Consider the following 18,891-nt stretch of genomic DNA (forward strand, 5'->3'; position numbering starts at 1 on the left):
CCAGCTGGGGTCTGTTCAGGAGGATTCATCCACAGCTGGGGCCTGTTCTGGGATGTAACGTTACAGCTGAAAGTTCAGGAGGATTCCCGCTCAGCTGGGGTCTGTTCAAAACTGTTCGTTACAGCTGGGGTCCCCCAATGGTGTCTTTTAACTGACTACACTGGGGTCTGGACAGGAGGATGTCAATCACAGCTTCTGGAGACACCTGAAACGTTACAGACTCTGTTAGGAGGAATACCTAGGCTAGGATCTGTTAGGTGGGTGTACCCCGTTACAGCTGGGGTCTGTTGGGATGGATGTACTGTTCCAGCTGGGGATGTTCAGGAGGATGAATGCACCACACTGGGGTCTGTTCTGGATGTAAGTTCCAGCTGGGGTCTGTTCAGGAGGATGTACAAACTTAAATGTCTGTAAACAGGAGGCTTAATGTTACAGCTGGGAAGTCCAGGAGGATGTATACATACAGCTGGGGTCTGTTCAGACATGTAATGTTAATCTGTCTGTTCAGAGGATGTCCTGCTGGGGTCCAGGTACCTGCACCGTTACATCAGACGTCTGTTCAGGTGGGTGTAATGTGAGCGAATAATGGCACAAACACCATTCAGAAACCATGTTTCTTCCCAATTAAGTCCCAACCTCCTGCATGACATATCAGACGTAATCTGTTCTGTCCTGAGTCCCTACCTGCACCACCATATCAGACTCACTGTACTGTCCTGAGTCCCTACCTGCACCACCATATCAGACGATACTGTTCTGTCCTGAGTCCCTACCTGTAGACCACCATATCAGACGTAGACTGTGGGAAGAGGGGGTCTGTTTGAGTCCCTACCTGCTTGTTGATATCAGGTTGGCTGTGTCTGTCCTGAGTCCCTACCTGCACCACCATGGGATCAGGAAGTTGGATGACTCAGGAAGGGGAGTTCTGAGTCCCTACCTGCACCACCATATCAGTATCTTCCTGGTTCTGTCCTGAGTCCCTACCCCACCACCATATCAGAGAACACATGGTTCTGTCCTGAGTCCCACCTGCACCACCAGAGGATCAGACGAGGACACTGTCCTGAGTCCCTACCTGACCACCATATCAGACGTACTGTACTGTCCTGAGTCCCTACCTGCACCACCATATCAGCCTACTGTTTGTCCTGAGTCCCTACCTGCACCACCATATCAGATGCGTCCAGGACTGTTCTGTCCTGAGTCCCTACCTGCACCACCATATCAGACGTAACTGTTCACCTGCACCCCCATATCTACTGTTCTGTCCTGAGTCCCTACCTGCACCACCATATCAGACGTACTGTTCTGTCCTGAGTCCCTACCTGCACCACCATATCAGACGTACTGTTCTGTCCTGAGTCCCTACCTGCACCACCATATCAGACGTACTGTTCTGTCCTGAGTCCCTACCTGCACCACCATATCAGACGTACTGTTCTGTCCTGAGTCCCTACCTGCACCACCATATCAGACGTACTGTTCTGTCCTGAGTCCCTACCTGCACCACCATATCAGACGTACTGTTCTGTCCTGAGTCCCTACCTGCACCACCATATCAGACGTACTGTTCTGTCCTGAGTCCCTACCTGCACCACCATATCAGACGTACTGTTCTGTCCTGAGTCCCTACCTGCACCACCATATCAGACGTACTGTACTGTCCTGAGTCCCTACCTGCACCACCATATCAGACGTACTGTTCTGTCCTGAGTCCCTACCTGCACCACCATATCAGACGTACTGTTCTGTCCTGAGTCCCTACCTGCACCACCATATCAGACGTACTGTTCTGTCCTGAGTCCCTACCTGCACCACCATATCAGACGTACTGTTCTGTCCTGAGTCCCTACCTGCACCACCATGGCCGTCTTGTTGCCCTTGCCCAGTGAGTCCTGCAGCAGGTATGTGAGGCCACTGTTTCAGGGGATGTGTGTTCTCCTTCCCCTCAGAGCCTGGATAACCTCCCCCAGCCAGCAGGGAGCGGTTGTTCTTCTGGGCCTCCTTCAGCCTCACCTCCTTCAGCTCCTGTTCTTCCAGACCCTCTCAGAGCCAGCCAGGTCCACCAGGTTCAACTTGCCTGCAGATGTCCAAAAAAAATCTGCACCACCATTAATGTAATATTTTCTGGTCCCTACCTGAACCATATCAATACTGTTCTGAACCTGAGTCCCACTTGCCAAATGAGTAGTGCTGTCCTGACAAAACACACCTGCACCACGCTGAAAAGCAGCGGGCGTCGATGCACGGTGGTGATTCAGCATGTAGAATCACGTGATGAACAGAAAATGACAGCCGCTGTTCTGATCTGCAATAGGACAGCCACCTGCTGCTTCTAACGGTTAGTTGGCACTGTGTGTCTTGCCCTTGATCACAGTCCTGCAGCAGGTATGGGCAGCCACCTGCTTTCTAAGTTAGGGATGTGTGTCCCATCCCCCCTCAGAGCCTGGTGACGTCCCCCTGATCACAGGCAATAGGACAGCCACCTGACTGCTTCTAACTGTTGGCACTGTGTGCCTCTCTCTAAGGTGTGACTACCTGATCACAGGCCAGCCAGCCACCTGCTGTTCAACTTGGCACTGTGTGTCCCGTCTCTAAGGTGTTTCGTCCCTTGAATCACAATAGGACAGCCACCTGCTGCCAAACGGTTAGTTGGCACTGTGTGTCCCATCTCTAAGGTGTGACGTACCTGATCACAGGCAATAGGACAGCCACCTGCTGCTTCTAACGGTTAGTTGGCACTGTGTGTCCCATCTCTAAGGTGTGACGTACCTGATCACAATAGGACAGCCACCTGCTGCTTCTAACGGTTAGTTGGCACTGTGTGTCCCGTCTCTAAGGTGTGACGTACCTGATCACAATAGGACAGCCACCTGCTGCTTCTAACGGTTAGTTGGCACTGTGTGTCCCGTCTCTAAGGTGTGACGTACCTGATCACAGGCAATAGGACAGCCACCTGCTGCTTCTAACGGTTAGTTGGCACTGTGTGTCCCGTCTCTAAGGTGTGACGTACCTGATCACAGGCAATAGGGCAGCCACCTGCTGCTTCTAACGGTTAGTTGGCACTGTGTGTCCCGTCTCTAAGGTGTGACGTACCTGATCACAGGCAATAGGACAGCCACCTGCTGCTTCTAACGGTTAGTTGGCACTGTGTGTCCCGTCTCTAAGGTGTGACGTACCTGATCACAATAGGACAGCCACCTGCTGCTTCTAACGGTTAGTTGGCACTGTGTGTCCCATCTCTAAGGTGTGACGTACCTGATCACAGGCAATAGGACAGCCACCTGCTGCTTCTAACGGTTAGTTGGCACTGTGTGTCCCGTCTCTAAGGTGTGACGTACCTGTGGTCTTGGCCCCGCTGGCCAGGTCAGTCCCCAGCACAGTGATCATGAGGAGGGCATGAGAACGAGAGCTGTGCTGGTTCATCTGGGTCCCGAAGGTGATCCTGTTACGACGCGCCTGCGCCAGAAGCTACACAGGAAGTGACAGATTTCATGGAAATGTGATATAGAATTATAGGAAACTTGCACATGGTATATTTTCATCTGATTGTATACACTTTCCCATTACAGTAAATGAACCATTAGGGTTCTGATGGAGATGTAGAGCACGGCTCAGCAGGTAGGTGCACGGCTCAGCAGGTAGCGCACGGCTCAGCAGGTAAATGAACCATTAGGGTCAGCAGGTAGAGGCTCAGCAGGTAGAGCACGGCTCAGCAGGTTGCGCACGGCTCAGCAGGTAGAGCAGGGCTCTTGCAACACCAGGATTGTGGGTTCTACTCCCTGGGCAACCCATACGTAAAATGTTTGCCGGTTGACTGAAAGTTTCTTTGAATAAAAGCGTCTGTTAAATGGCTTAATACAGTATATTAAATTATTATTCAATTCGAGGTCGAAAAGTCAAGGAAATGATCTATTGATATAGTTGGAGAAATCAGTCTCACTGAAAAAGTATACAGTTGCAAAATTCAGGTAACTCTCCCCAAATTCCCAGGTTTTCCAGAAATAATGTTTGGAAGATTCTACCAATCAGCAGGAAATAAACAGGAAATCTCTGGAAAGTTACCAGGACTTTCACCCTGAGAAAAATAAATGTGAGTCTCCTCACTTTCTTGATGTGTTGGAAGCTCTTGACCTCTATGAGCCGGAGTCCAGGGACGTGTAGCTGTCCTGTTCCGTCTGGGTTGATCTTAATGTCCAGCTTCTCTCCATCCTTACTCAGCAGGTCTCTGGGGACAGAACAGGAGCTTATTGGCAGTTTATCACCACACTAACTTAAAGCACTTTTCATATATTTAAGGCCTCATTTACTAATATAAAATAATATAGTAGCACAAATATAAAACGGAAGACTCGAATAATGAATCATAAAACATATCACCACTTCTAAATGCTGGGATATTTTTCTGCCAGTCATTGAGAGGGAAGGAGAGCAGCTGGGAAGGTACCTGAGCACCTCGTTGTAGATCTCCACAGAGCTGACAGTCACGGTGTACGTCCACATGTCCTTCCTGTCCTCTATCTCACTAAACAGGTGTTTCAGAGCACGCTGGTTGATGCCTGGGTTCTCTGTGCTGCCCTGACGACAACAAAGGATGGAGATTTTGATACAACGAGTCAATTTCAATCAAATGTTCAGCCTTATTTAACAACAACACATTTATAAACCTTACATTACACATTCGTATGCAGTGCTACAACACACCTCCATGGTGTAGGTCTTCCCAGAGCCAGTCTGCCCATAGGCAAAGATACAGACGTGATATCCATCTATACAGGATGTCACAAGGGGCTCGATCTCCTGGAAGACCTTAGACACAGTAGGAAACCAAAGGTTAGCGAGTGTGTATCGTTCACAGTCACTGCTGTTTTTTGAGTCACACCACAGAAACTGAAATACCACCACTGAGCCATCATGGCGTCCACTCATTTAAATAGATAGAGAAGTGACAGCACTGTGTCTCGTAATGGAGGCTGAGTTTCTCAGTACCTCTTCCTGAGTGGCCTGAGGGTGGAAGACACGGTCCAGTTCAAAGTTATGGCTGCGGCCCTGGCCTTTCAGCACGGAGAGAGCTGATTCGTTGTTGGGGTCCGTGGTTACCACCACCGATTGGCCCTCCTCATGCTGGTCCTCCTTCAGAACCGGCTTCACACGGCACAGCACACGGATGTTGCCTAGCAACAATGACAGTTTATTTTAATAATGATACAGAGTTATATATAATTGCCTTTTTTTTCAATAGAACAAAGAGACTCCCTCCTCCAGTCTCTTCCTTCATCTGGAAGTTGTTTCACCATACCTTTGAGCTCGACCAGCTGCTCGTGGTACTTCCTCCGCAGTGCCACCTCCTTCCTGTACTTCTCCAGGAGGTCCTTGTTGGCCTCCGACATCTCACTCATAGCTGCTGATATCTACACAGACAGGCCAGAGATAAACGGTGAAATCTCACTCATAGCTGCTGATGTCTACACAGACAGGCCAGAGATAAACAGTGAAATCTCACTCATAGCTGCTGATATCTACACAGACAGGCCAGAGATAAACGGTGAAATCTCACTCATAGCTGCTGATATCTACACAGACAGGCCAGAGATAAACAGTGAAATCTCACTCATACTGATATCTACACAGACAGGCCAGAGATAAACGGTGAAATCTCAGCTCATAGCTGCTGATATCTACACAGACAGGCCAGAATTAATGTTATATCTTTAGCTGCTGATATCTACACAGACAGGCCAGAGATAAACGGTGAAATCTCACTCATAGCTGCTGATATCTACACAGACAGGCCAGAGATAAACGGTTTCGGTGAAATCTCTAGCTGCTGATATCTACACAGACAGGCCAGAGATAAAGATATCTACACAGACAGGCCAGAGATTTTTTATCTCTTTCATTTGATTGACATCGTTTTCTCTTTACATCTTTTCTGCTGCCTTCTGTAAGTTTTTTTTTCTCTTTCATTTGATTGATTGCACAGAGATAAACGGTTAAATCAAGTTTGATTTGACTTGAAACAAGGTTAATCCAGCAGCAGTGTTTTGTGGGACCTGTTTCTTGGCGTCGGTGATGGCTGCAGGCCGAGAAGTCGGAGAAATCTCACTCGGACCTGACTCCTCAGGCTGGCGTAGTCTGTCTTCATGGTGCGCAGGGTCGGATGGTGAGCGCTGTCAGAGCTGCTGATATCTGCAGGTCTGCCACAGGACACACACACACACACACTTTAATTAATGTTATACACACACACACACAGTTTGTGGGTTTAAACACACACACACACACACGGTGATGGCACACACACACGGACACACAGTCTGTCACACGCACAGACAGACACACACACACAGACACACACACACACACACACACACACACACACACACACACACACAGACAGACACACACACAGACACACACACACACACACACACACACACACACACACACACACACACAGACACACACACACACACAGACACACACACACACACAGACACACACAGACACACACACACACACACACACACACACACACAGACACAGACACAGACAGACACACACACACACACACACACACACACACACACAGACACACACACACACACACACACACACACAGACACACAGACACACACACACACACACAGACACACACACAGACACACACACAGACACACACACAGAGAAAGAAAGAAAGAAAGAAAGAAAGAAAGAAAGAAAGAAAGAAAGAAAGAAAGAAAGAAAAAAGAAAGAAAGAAAGAAAGAAAGAAAGAAGAGAAAGAAAGAGAGACTGTCACAGATGCTCAATGGTGATGTGATGAGCATGAAGCACAACATCCTATGAATCAACAGCGCTCCCAGATTCAACAAGCCCATCATAGCATATCTGCACAGCCTGTAGAAGCTTCTGAAGGTTGTACTAGATGGGACTCACTAAAGAACTGGTCCTGCAGGCTCTGGAAGTGTTCTACGGAGCAGGTCGCTGCAGCCTTCACAGCCTCCTCCTTCTTCTCCTCCAGGTGACCTATCTCCTTCAGCAGTTCCTCCTGCAGTACACTGATCTCCCGCTCGTACGCTGCAATCTGGGAGAGGCAGTGCCATTCACATTCAGCATATGATGATGAGGTTCATGAGTTGGAATGCGTCCCAAATGCCACCCTGCTCCCTATTTCGTTCACTACTTTAGACCAGGGCCCATTGGGCTCCAGCCAACATGGGCCCAGTAGTACGTGACATAAGGAATAGGATGCCATATTGGATGCAGACAATAACTTGCATAGCTTGGTAGGAATGAAGGTTAGTATTATACACTATAGTTTCTTCTTCTGGTTAGTAATTTAACTGTTAAATCTCGTCATTGTGAACTTTGAAGTAGAATACATTTTTTCTCAGGAATGTAATATTTCTTCATGAATATTTCACAGAATAATATTTCATAGGACGTTCAAACCAATACTGTGACTTTTCATTGGTTCTCACCTTGTGTTGCAGGTGACTTTTCATTGGTTCTCACCTTGTGTTGCAGGTGACTTTTCATTGGTTCTCACCTTGTGTTGCAGGTGACTTTTTTCATTGGTTCTCACCTTGTGTTGCAGGTGTTATGGGTTCTCAGCTGACTTTTCATGGGTTCTCACCTTGTGTTCTGACATGGGTTTCCTGATGTGTTCTCCTCCAGTTGTCTGACTTTTCTTCTGCAGGTGACTTTTCTGATTGGTCAGTTTCTCCTGACAGCTGCTCGTTCTGATTGGTCTCTCTCTGGCCTCAGCCAACTGCCTCAGCGTCACCGGTGACTCCACCTCCACAGTTTGAGTGACAATCTGTCCCGGAAAATACCAATGAAGGTTATAACCTCATTTAATATAAAACAATTTATTCAACAAGACCAGTTTCTGATTCCAAACCATCAGAAAACTGTTATCAGATTCATTTGAATGAATCCGGGACCGAGTGGCGCAGCAGTCTAAAGCACTGTATCACAGTGGTAGAGGCATCACTACAGACCCGGGTTCGATCCTGGGCTGTATCACAACCGGCTGTGATCGGGAGTCCCATAGAGCGGGGCACAGTTGTCCGGGTTAGGGAAGGGTTTGGCCGGGGTAGGCCGTAATTGTAAATAAGAATTTGTTCTTAACTGACTTGCCTAGTTAAATAAAGGTAAAATAAGAGAATGAGAAGGTATTGTATATACAGCAAGGTGTCTTTTTCAGACAATCCCTACCTTGACCTGTGGCTCTTTGGCCCTCTCTTTATCCAGCTCTAGCTGCAGCTCCCTCACTCTCTCCTCTCTTCTCCTCTGCTCCTCTCCTCTCCTCCACTCGCTTTGTTCGCTCTGTCGCTCCAGGTGAGACAGCTGATCAGCCCTCTGCTGCAGGGAACTCTCCAGGTGCTGCACCCGGCTGCGCAGGTTCTCATTCTCCTACAGGGGAGACAGAGAACACCGTTAGAGAGAACATTCTCCTAGACAGAGGGGAGACAAATGTAAGCACCGTTAGAGAGAACATTCTCCTACAGGGGGAGGGGAAACATTCTCCTACAGGGGGAGACAGAGCACCGTTAGAGAGAACATTCTCCTACAGGGGAGACAGAGAGCACCGTTAGAGAGAACATTCTCCTACAGGGGAGACAGAGAGCACCGTTAGAGAGAACATTCTCCTACAGGGGAGACAGAGCACCGTTAGAGAGAACATTCTCCTACAGGGGAGACAGAGCACCGTTAGAGAGAACATTCTCCTACAGGGGGGGAGAGCACAGAGCATTCTCCCGTTAGACACAGAGAGAACATTCTCCTACAGGGGAGACAGAGCACCGTTAGAGAGAACATTCTCCTACAGGGGAGACAGAGCACCGTTAGAGAGAACATTCTCCTACAGGGGGAGACACAGCAGCAAGAACATATTCATTCACAGGGGAGAAGAGCACCGTTATAGAGTCATTCTCCTACAGGGGGAAACAGAGCTACCGTTAAATGGAGAACATTCTCCTACAGGGGAGCTATTTCAGAGTCCTGTTAAGAGAACATTCTCCTACGGGGAGACAGCACCGTTCAAACAACTTAAGAGCAAGCATTTGTGAGAACATTCTCCTATAGGAGACTAGAGTTCCGTTTGGGAGAACATTCTCCACCTTGATGAGTACAGAGCTGGAACATTCTGGGAGGGGAGACAGAGACCGCTGAGAGAAGGCCCTACAGAGCACCGTTAGGGCACAGAGCACCTAGAGAGAACATTCTTACAGGGAGACAGAGCACCTAGAGAACATTCTCCTACAGGGGAGACACAGAGCACCGTTAGAGAGAACATTCTCTCCTACAGGGGAGACAGAGCACCGTTGGCTCCCTGAGGAGAACACACAGGGGATTACACTACAGAGCACCGTTAGAGAGAACAGGTTATATCAGCACTAAAGCATGATGAACAGGTTATATCACATTCTCCTAAAGACAGAACAGGTTAGAGAACATTCTAAATCATGGGAACAGGTTATATCACACTAAAGCATGATGAACAGGGATCAGCACGAACAGGTTATATTATGAACAGGTTATAACATTCTCCTACAGGGGAGAACAGGTTAGAGAGAACATATCTCACTAAAGCATGATGAACAGGTTATATCACAGAGCACCGTTAGAGAGAAATTCTCCTACAGGGGGAGACAGAGCATGATGAACATTCTCCTAAAGGGATGAACAGGTTATATCACACTAAAGCATGCTGAACAGGTTATATCACACTAAAGCATGATGAACATCACACTAAAGCATGATGAACAGGTTATATCACACTAAAGCATGAACAACATATCACACTAAAGCATGATGGGGATATCACACTAAACAGAGCACCTAAAGTTAGAAGAGAACATTCTCCTGAACAGGTTATACTAAAGCATGATGAACAGGTTATATCACACTAAAGCACCAGGTGATATCACACTAAAGAGATCTCCTGAACAGGGAGACAGAGCACCGTTAGATGAGAACATATCTCACTACATGGGGGATCACACAGAGCACCGTAAAGCAGAGAACATTCTCCTGATGAACAGGTTATATCACACTAAATCATGAGACACAGAGCACCGTAAAGCATGAGAACATTCTCCTAAACATGGGGAGACAGTTATATCACACTAAAGCATGATGAACAGGTTATATCACACTAAAGCATGATGAACAGGTTATATCACACTAAAGAGAACATTCACACTACATGGGGAGACAGTTATATCACCTAAAGCATGAGAACATTCTCCTAAAGCATGATGGGTGATAGACACAAAGCAAGACCAGGTTATTCACATATAAATGATGAACAGGTTATATCACATCTGTCATTCTCATTGAAAGCAAGTCTAATAAATGGTGAGATCTGTTATATGTGCATGATGCTATTTCTAAAGCATGATGTCAGGTTGTTCTTAAGTGAACAGGTTATATCAATTTTTACGCTGATTTCAGGTTATATCACAAACAAGCATTGAAAATGCACATAAAGCATTTGTGGTTATATGTAAAGCATGCTGGACAGTGTTCCGCATGATGAACAGGTTATATCACCTAAAGCATGATGAACAGGTTATACAGAGCTGCACTGGGAGGTTATATGACAGAAAGCATGCTGCAGGAGGCCCTGGGTGACAGTCAGACTCTGTTATATCAGACTAAAGCTGAACAGGTTATCTCCACTAAAGCATGATGAACAGTTATACACACTAAACCCAGGTTATATCACACTAAAGTCATGATGGTTATATCACACTGCATGATGAACAGGAACACAATGGTTATATACACTAAAGCATGATGAACAGGTTATATCACACTAAAGCATGCTGAACAGGTTATATCACACTAAAGCATGATGAACAGGTTATATCACACTAAAGCATGATGAACAGGTTATATCACACTAAAGCATGATGAACAGGTTATATCACACTAAAGCATGATGAACAGGTTATATCACACTAAAGCATGATGAACAGGTTATATCACACTAAAGCATGATGAACAGGTTATATCACACTAAAGCATGATGAACAGGTTATATCACACTAAAGCATGATGAACAGGTTATATCACACTAAAGCATGCTGAACAGGTTATATAACACTAAAGCATGATGAACAGGTTATATCACACTAAAGCATGATGAACAGGTTATATAACACTAAATCATGATGTTATATCACACTAAACAGGTTATATCACACTAAAGCATGCTGAACAGGTTATATAACACTAAAGCATGATGAACAGGTTATATCACACTAAAGCATGATGAACAGGTTATATCACACTAAAGCATGATGAACAGGTTATATCACACTAAAGCATGATGAACAGGTTATATCACTAAATCATGATGAACAGGTTATATCACACTAAAGCATGATGAACAGGTTATATCACACTAAAGCATGATGAACAGGTTATATCACTAAACATGATAAAGCATGCATGATGAACAGGTTATATCACACTAAAGCATGATGAACAGGTTATATCACACTAAAGCATGATGAACAGGTTATATCACACTAAAGCATGATGAACAGGTTATATCACACTAAAGCATGATGAACAGGTTATATCACACTAAAGCATGATGAACAGGTTATATCACACTAAAGCATGATGAACAGGTTATATCACACTAAAGCATGATGAACAGGTTATATCACACTAAAGCATGATGAACAGGTTATATCACACTAAAGCATGAACAGGTTATATCACACTAAAGCATGATGAACAGGTTATATCACACTAAAGCATGCTGAACAGGTTATATAACACTAAAGCATGATGAACAGGTTATATCACACTAAAGCATGATGAACAGGTTATATCACACTAAATCATGATGAACAGGTTATATCACACTAAAGCATGATGAACAGGTTATATCACACTAAAGCATGATGAACAGGTTATATCACACTAAAGCATGATGAACAGGTTATATCACACTAAAGCATGATGAACAGGTTATATCACACTAAAGCATGATGAACAGGTTATATCACACTAAATCATGATGAACAGGTTATATCACACTAAATCATGATGAACAGGTTATATCACACTAAAGCATGATGAACAGGTTATATCACACTAAAGCATGATGAACAGGTTATATAACACTAAAGCATGATGAACAGGTTATATCACACTAAAGCATGATGAACAGGTTATATCACACTAAAGCATGATGAACAGGTTATATCACACTAAAGCATGACGAACAGGTTATACCACACTAAAGCATGATGAACAGGTTATATCACACTAAAGCATGATGAACAGGTTATATCACACTAAAGCATGATGAACAGGTTATACCAGTCAATACCGGTCCCACAATGTTGCCTGTTTGTTGCCTAACCAGTATGATTTCCCTATAGGTTTAAAACCAAGCCAGTGAAAGATACCTCAATGCTGACACACCACAGGGATTTTCACACTACACCATTTTGTCTCTGACTACAGCAGCAGTGTAAACATGTACCGCGGCAGCTTTGCTGATAACAAATGGAGCAGATTGTCTCGAATGCTTACAGAGTCCGTTCTCAGTCTGGACAGCTCCTCCTCCCGCTCCTCGATGCAGCTCTTCAGTTCGTCGATCTGGGGAGGAAACAGGGAAAGTATGTCGTCTGTAGTCTTGTACAAGAAGCTTAAAGGGAAGAAGATGGGATTTAAAAGGACGGATTGGATGCTGAAAAAGAGAGGTTTTTTTTGTTCATCGATTGGAAATGTGCATTTGACAGTGTGCGGGTACTGTCATAATGTTTTTAAAAGAATATGAATTATGACTCATAGCACGCTAACTTCAATCATCTCCAAACTGCACGCAGAAACATACAAATGGTATTCATGAGGACACCTGTCTCTGGGGAAGTAGAAAAAAGACCTACATCTCTAAATCTCTCATTATCCCTTTAAACATGAACACCCCATAACAGGGTTAGGGCCAATTTAAATTCAATCAATTGAAGATGTTAACTTTATTAGACCAGATGGCTGACAAAACAACCATGATGATGGCAATTAGACAAAGTTCTGTGTTTGTGGCCAAATCCTCTGAAGTTAATAGTGGCTGTTTAAACCACTCTGAACCATGGAATACAGTTAGAGTATGGATGGATTACAGTTAGAGTATGGATGGATTACAGTTAGAGTATGGATGGATTACAGTTAGAGTATGGATGGATTACAGTTAGAGTATGGATGGATTACAGTTAGAGTATGGATGGATTACATGGATTACAGTTGATCCTGGCCCATAGACGACTTCCAGGGTAAGGAACCATCTGACTGACGATACGGTGTAAAAAAAAGTTAGCTATCCTTTAATTGAATTTACAAATCAATCATTGCAAATAGGGCATTAAATGGTCAAGGATTTCTTACTAAACTGAATCTGATAAGCTTTAGTAATTGTGTTTATGAGCCCAAGCGCTTCCCACATGCAACAAAGGGACAAGTGGGAAATGTCTGAAAACAGTCAAATGGCTGAATTGAGAAGCGATGAAAAGGATTAAATGATGTGTTTCGTGTCGTTTGTTTTGTTTTGTTACCATGACTACAAGTATCACTGAAATAATGCTCCTGTAGCATATATGTTAACACATATTGTTCAGATGTATTGTATCATATAAGGGACAAATATGTAATAAACATTTTAATACTAAATGTGTTACATATATATGAGCATATAAGTATTATGTATATATGCACATATATGTGGATATAAGGCAGAAATATTTGTCACATATATGAAAACGGCCCATTATTGTGTATCCCAACATATATTGACATATCACAATACCCCATAGTGTTCAAACCTAATGATGTTTTTTAAAGTTTTTACCTATTAATAAAACATGTCACAATACCCCATAGTGTTAAAAATGATGTTTTTTGTTTTTAATTAATATGAAAAGTGAAAATAAAGTATTTAAGTGAAAATACTTTAAAGTATTACTTAAGTAGTTTTTTTGTGGTATCTGTACTTTACTTTACTATTTACATTTTTGACAACTTTTACTTTTACTTCACTACATTCCGAAAGAAAATAATGTACTTTTTACTCCATATATATCCCTATATCCCTAAGCCTGGTGAAGTTATTAATTACACTTTGGATGGTGTATCAAAACACCCAGTCACTACAAAGATACAAGCATCCTAACTCAGTTACCAGAGAGGTTAGAAACTGCTCAGGGCCAACCCACAGCTCTCTGCTTCCTCCCCCAACAGGATGGATAGCCTATTCTCATCAGAGAGGTTTTTGAAACCTTGAATAAGGGTTTAAAATTTGGGGAAATGACACTCTCTAATTGTTTTATATTTTTGACATTTTGTCAGGAAATGCAGCTCCGTCTCAGGTTCTGCTGTTGTGCAGTGGTTTCACAGCCTTTCCTCTACAGGGAGACAGGTTTTCCTGTGTCTAACCTTCTCAATGGCAAGGCTGTGATCACTGAGCCTGTACTTTCTCTCTCTCTCTCTCTCTCTCTCTCTCTCTCTCTCTCGCTCTCTCTCTCTCTCTCTCTCGGTGTGCATGCGTGTTTACATTCGTGCATGCATATGCATGTGTGATGGACTGTACCTGATGTTGGAAGACCTGTACTCGTGAGTGTCGGTCCTGTTCTCTCTGCTCCAGTTGGGAGTGCAGCAGCCGTAGTTCTCCCCTCAGCTGGCTCTTCTCTCCCTGTAGTCCATACAGAGACTCTACCAACCTGTGGAGCCCTGCCCCGGCACCAGGGACATCAGCACCACACTCACCTAAAGGCAGACAATACTCTAGGATTATGACAGACATCTTTGTCATTATACTCATTATCATCAGCAGCAGTATTATCATCATCATCATCACCACCATCATCAACATCATCACCAACATTAGCATCAACATCATCATCATCATCATCATCATCATCATCATCATCATCATCATCACCACCACCACCATCATCACCGTCATCATTATCAACATTATTATCACCACCATCATCACTATCACCACCATCATCATCACCACTATCGCCTCTATCCCTCACTATCACCACTATCACCACAATCATCATCACCACTATCACCATTACCACTATCACTCTTATCACCACTATTATCATCACCACCCTCATTATCAACATTATTATCACCACCATCATCACTATCACCACTATCATCATCATCACCACTATCACCACTATCACCACAATCATCATCACCACTATCACTCTTATCACCACTGTTATCATCACCACTATCACCACTATCATCATCACCACTATCACCATTACCACTATGGGGTCTACAGAGGAGAGGGGGGTAGTCACCCCAAATATCATTACCGCTATCACTGGCTATGTAGAGGGGGGATGGGGGTCTACATAGCCAGAGGAGAGGGGGTGGGGGTCTACATAGCCAGAGGAGAGGGGGTGGGGGTCTAGCCATAGCCAGAGGAGAGGGGGGGTGGGGGTCTACATAGCCAGAGGAGAGGGGGTGGGGGTCTACATAGCCAGAGGAGAGGGGGGGGGGTAGCCAGAGGGGGGTCTATAGCCAGAGGAGAGGGGGTGGGGGTCTACATAGCCAGAGGAGAGGGGGGGTGGGGGTCTACATAGCCAGAGGAGAGGGGGTGGGGGTCTACATAGCCAGAGGAGAGGGGGTGGGGGTCTACATAGCCAGAGGAGAGGGGGGTGGGGGTCTACATAGCCAGAGGAGAGGGGGTGGGGGTCTACATATCCAGAGGAGGGGGTGGGGGTCTACATAGCCAGAGGAGAGGGGGTGGGGGTCTACATAGCCAGAGGAGAGGGGGGGGGGTCTACATATCCAGAGGAGAGGGGGTGGGGTCTACATAGCCAGAGGAGAGGGGGGGTGGGGGTCTACATAGCCAGAGGAGAGGGGGTGGGGGTCTACATATCCAGAGGAGAGGGGGTGGGGGTCTACATAGCCAGAGGAGAGGGGGGTGGGGGTCTACATAGCCAGAGGAGGGGGGTGGGGGTCTACATATCCAGAGGAGAGGGGGTGGGGGTCTACATAGCCAGAGAGGGGGGTGGGGGTCTACATAGCCAGAGGAGAGGGGGGTGGGGGTCTACATATCCAGAGGAGAGGGGGGGGGGTCTACATAGCCAGAGGAGAGGGGGGTGGGGGTCAGAGAGACATAGCCAGAGGAGAGGGGGTGGGGGTCTAGCCATAGCCAGAGGAGAGGGGGTGGGGGTCTACATAGCCAGAGGGGGGTGGGGGTCTACATAGCCAGAGGAGAGGGGGGTGGGGGTCTACATAGCCAGAGGAGAGGGCCAGAGGAGAGGGGGGGGTCTACATAGCCAGAGGAGAGGGGGTGAGGGGGGGTCTACATAGCCAGAGGAGAGGGGGGTCTACATAGCCAGAGGAGAGGGGGGGGGAGGAGGGGGGTGGGGGTCATAGCCAGAGGAGGGGGTCTACATGGGGGTCTACATAGCCAGAGGAGAGGGGGGGGGGGTCTACATAGCCAGAGGAGAGGGGGGTGGGGTCTACATAGCCAGAGGAGAGGGGGGGTCTACATAGCCAGAGAGGAGAGGGGGGTGGGGTCTACATAGCCAGAGGAGAGGGGGTGGGGGTCTACATAGCCAGAGGAGAGGGGGGTCTACATAGCCAGAGGAGAGGGGGGGGGGTCTACATAGCCAGAGGAGGGGGGTCTACATAGCCAGAGGAGATGGGGGTGGGGGTCTACATAGCCAGAGGAGAGGGGGTGGGGGTCTACATAGCCAGAGGAGATGGGGGTGAGGGGGGGTCTACATAGCCAGAGGAGAGGGGGGTGCCAGGGGTCTACATAGCCAGAGGAGAGGGGGTGGGGGTCTACATAGCCAGGGAGATGGGGGGGGGGTCTACATAGCCAGAGGAGATGGGGGTGGGGATCTACATAGCCAGAGGAGAGGGGGGTGGGGGTCTACATAGCCAGAGGAGATGGGGGTGGGGGTCTACATAGCCAGAGGAGATGGGGGGTGGGGGTCTACATAGCCAGAGGAGATGCTGGATGTTTAACTCAAGGGCAGATGCAGACACGTGATCCTGGGAAAATGTGATGGGGGGAATACAGGCTTTAATGTTTTCCACTCGGGTGGAAGTAATGGCATCAGCCTGCTAGTTAAACCTGCCTTTTACCTCACATGCTAAATGAAGTTTGGGTCCATATTAAATGACCCATGTTAAATGTCTCAAAGAGCAGACTATTTAACAATGTCTAAGTAGAGTAAAGCAACATGATCACAGGGAGAGTTTAGACACTGTGTTGTAGACGAGCTACATGATAAACAACTAACGATAAGAGAAATGTGGAATGTGTTTCAGCTTTACACAACATGCACATTTATAACATCCTGGAGAGTCTTTGGGTATGAATGACGGGTGATTGTGGAGAATCTCCCAACTCACACACCGTGTAAATCATCATCGGAACACATCTCATTAGAAGGGCTAGAACACCGTCTACAAAAACAAACAGCAACGCAGGAGAACAGAACAACACACTACAGTAGCTGTTGTTGACATCCCTTCAGAGAGGCAGAGCGCCCAATTGTCATACCTGTCATAAAAGTAAAGATAACTTCATAGAAAATGACTCTAGTAAAAGTGAAAGTCACCCAGTAAAATACTACTTGAGTAAAAGTCTAAAAGTATTTGGTTTTAAATATAGTTAAGTATCAAAAGTAAATGTAAATGTAGAAATAATTTTAAATTCCTTATATTAAGCAAACCAGACGGCACACTTTTCTTGTTTTTTACATTTACAGATAGCCAGGGGCAGACTCCAACACTCATCATTTACAGATAGCCAGGGGCAGACTCCAACACTCATCATTTACAGATAGCCAGGGGCAGACTCCAACACTCATTATTTACAGATAGCCAGGGGCAGACTCCAACACTCATCATTTACAGATAGCCAGGGGCAGACTCCAACACTCATCATTTACAGATAGCCAGGGGCAGACTCCAACACTCATCATTTACAGATAGCCAGGGGCAGACTCCAACACTCATCATTTACAGATAGCCAGGGGCAGACTCCAACACTCATCATTTACAGATAGCCAGGGGCAGACTCCAACACTCATCATTTACAAATTAAGAATTTAATCCGCTAGATCAGAGGCAGTAGGATGACCAGGGTTGTTCTCTTGATAAGTGCGTGAATTGGACCATTTTCCTGTCCTGCCTGAGCATTATAAATGTAACGAGTACTTTTGGGTGTCAGGGAAAATGTATGGATTAAAAAGCACATTCTTTTCTTTAGGAATGTAGTGGAGTAAAAGTAAATAGTAAAGTATATATAAATAAAGTAAAGTAAAGTTCAGATACCCCCCAAAACGACTTAAGTGATACTTTGAAGTATTTTTACTTCAGTACTTTACACCACTTGTTTTCTGCTCTGACCGGCCTGCAGAAAACACCGATCACAGAAACATCCAGAAAGCCTTTCCTTTCCTCCACCAGGACACACAGCCTGCATCCCAAAGGGGTGCGTAACTGGTGGCAGGGAAGTCAGATGCAGGAGAGCAGAACTAGGTAATAGCCGGAGCAGTTTCATATTTAAAAAACAACGGCATAAGAAAATAACCAACAAGGGTCCAAAACCCGACGCGCACCAGTCAACATGTGCACAAGCACTTACAACAAACAATACCACACAAGACATGGGGGGAACAGAGGGTTAAATACACAACATGCAATGAGGGTAATGAAAACCAGGTGTGTAGGAAAACAAGACAAAACAAATGGAAAATGAAAAGTGGATCGACAATGGCTAGAAGACCGGTGACGCCGACCGCCGACCGCCGCCCGAACAAGGAGAGGAACCGACTTCGGTGGAAGACGTGACAGCCCTGGCCAAATGTTACCCT

At 45.8% G+C, this 18,891-nt stretch overlaps 1 protein-coding gene across 1 annotated transcript in view; it reads right to left on the reverse strand.

Moving 5' to 3' along the window:
• Positions 1-504: 504 nt before the first annotated feature.
• The window catches only part of si:ch211-257p13.3 (kinesin-like protein KIFC3), a 28,240-nt gene continuing 9,853 nt past the window's right edge, over positions 505-18,891 (reverse strand). The window contains 20 exon segments of the mRNA XM_065027156.1: positions 505-555; positions 1,854-1,974; positions 1,976-2,022; positions 2,025-2,080; positions 3,342-3,471; positions 4,108-4,228; positions 4,448-4,578; positions 4,705-4,809; positions 4,990-5,174; positions 5,300-5,411; positions 6,054-6,080; positions 6,083-6,189; positions 6,938-7,085; positions 7,587-7,645; positions 7,688-7,820; positions 8,222-8,419; positions 9,127-9,174; positions 10,620-10,671; positions 12,516-12,631; positions 14,616-14,791. Of these exon segments, the coding sequence (XP_064883228.1) occupies positions 505-555; positions 1,854-1,974; positions 1,976-2,022; positions 2,025-2,080; positions 3,342-3,471; positions 4,108-4,228; positions 4,448-4,578; positions 4,705-4,809; positions 4,990-5,174; positions 5,300-5,411; positions 6,054-6,080; positions 6,083-6,189; positions 6,938-7,085; positions 7,587-7,645; positions 7,688-7,820; positions 8,222-8,419; positions 9,127-9,174; positions 10,620-10,671; positions 12,516-12,631; positions 14,616-14,791 (2,123 nt within the window).

This window comes from Oncorhynchus nerka, linkage group LG14 (genome assembly GCF_034236695.1).
Source record: "Oncorhynchus nerka isolate Pitt River linkage group LG14, Oner_Uvic_2.0, whole genome shotgun sequence".
Classification (NCBI taxonomy): domain Eukaryota; kingdom Metazoa; phylum Chordata; class Actinopteri; order Salmoniformes; family Salmonidae; genus Oncorhynchus; species Oncorhynchus nerka.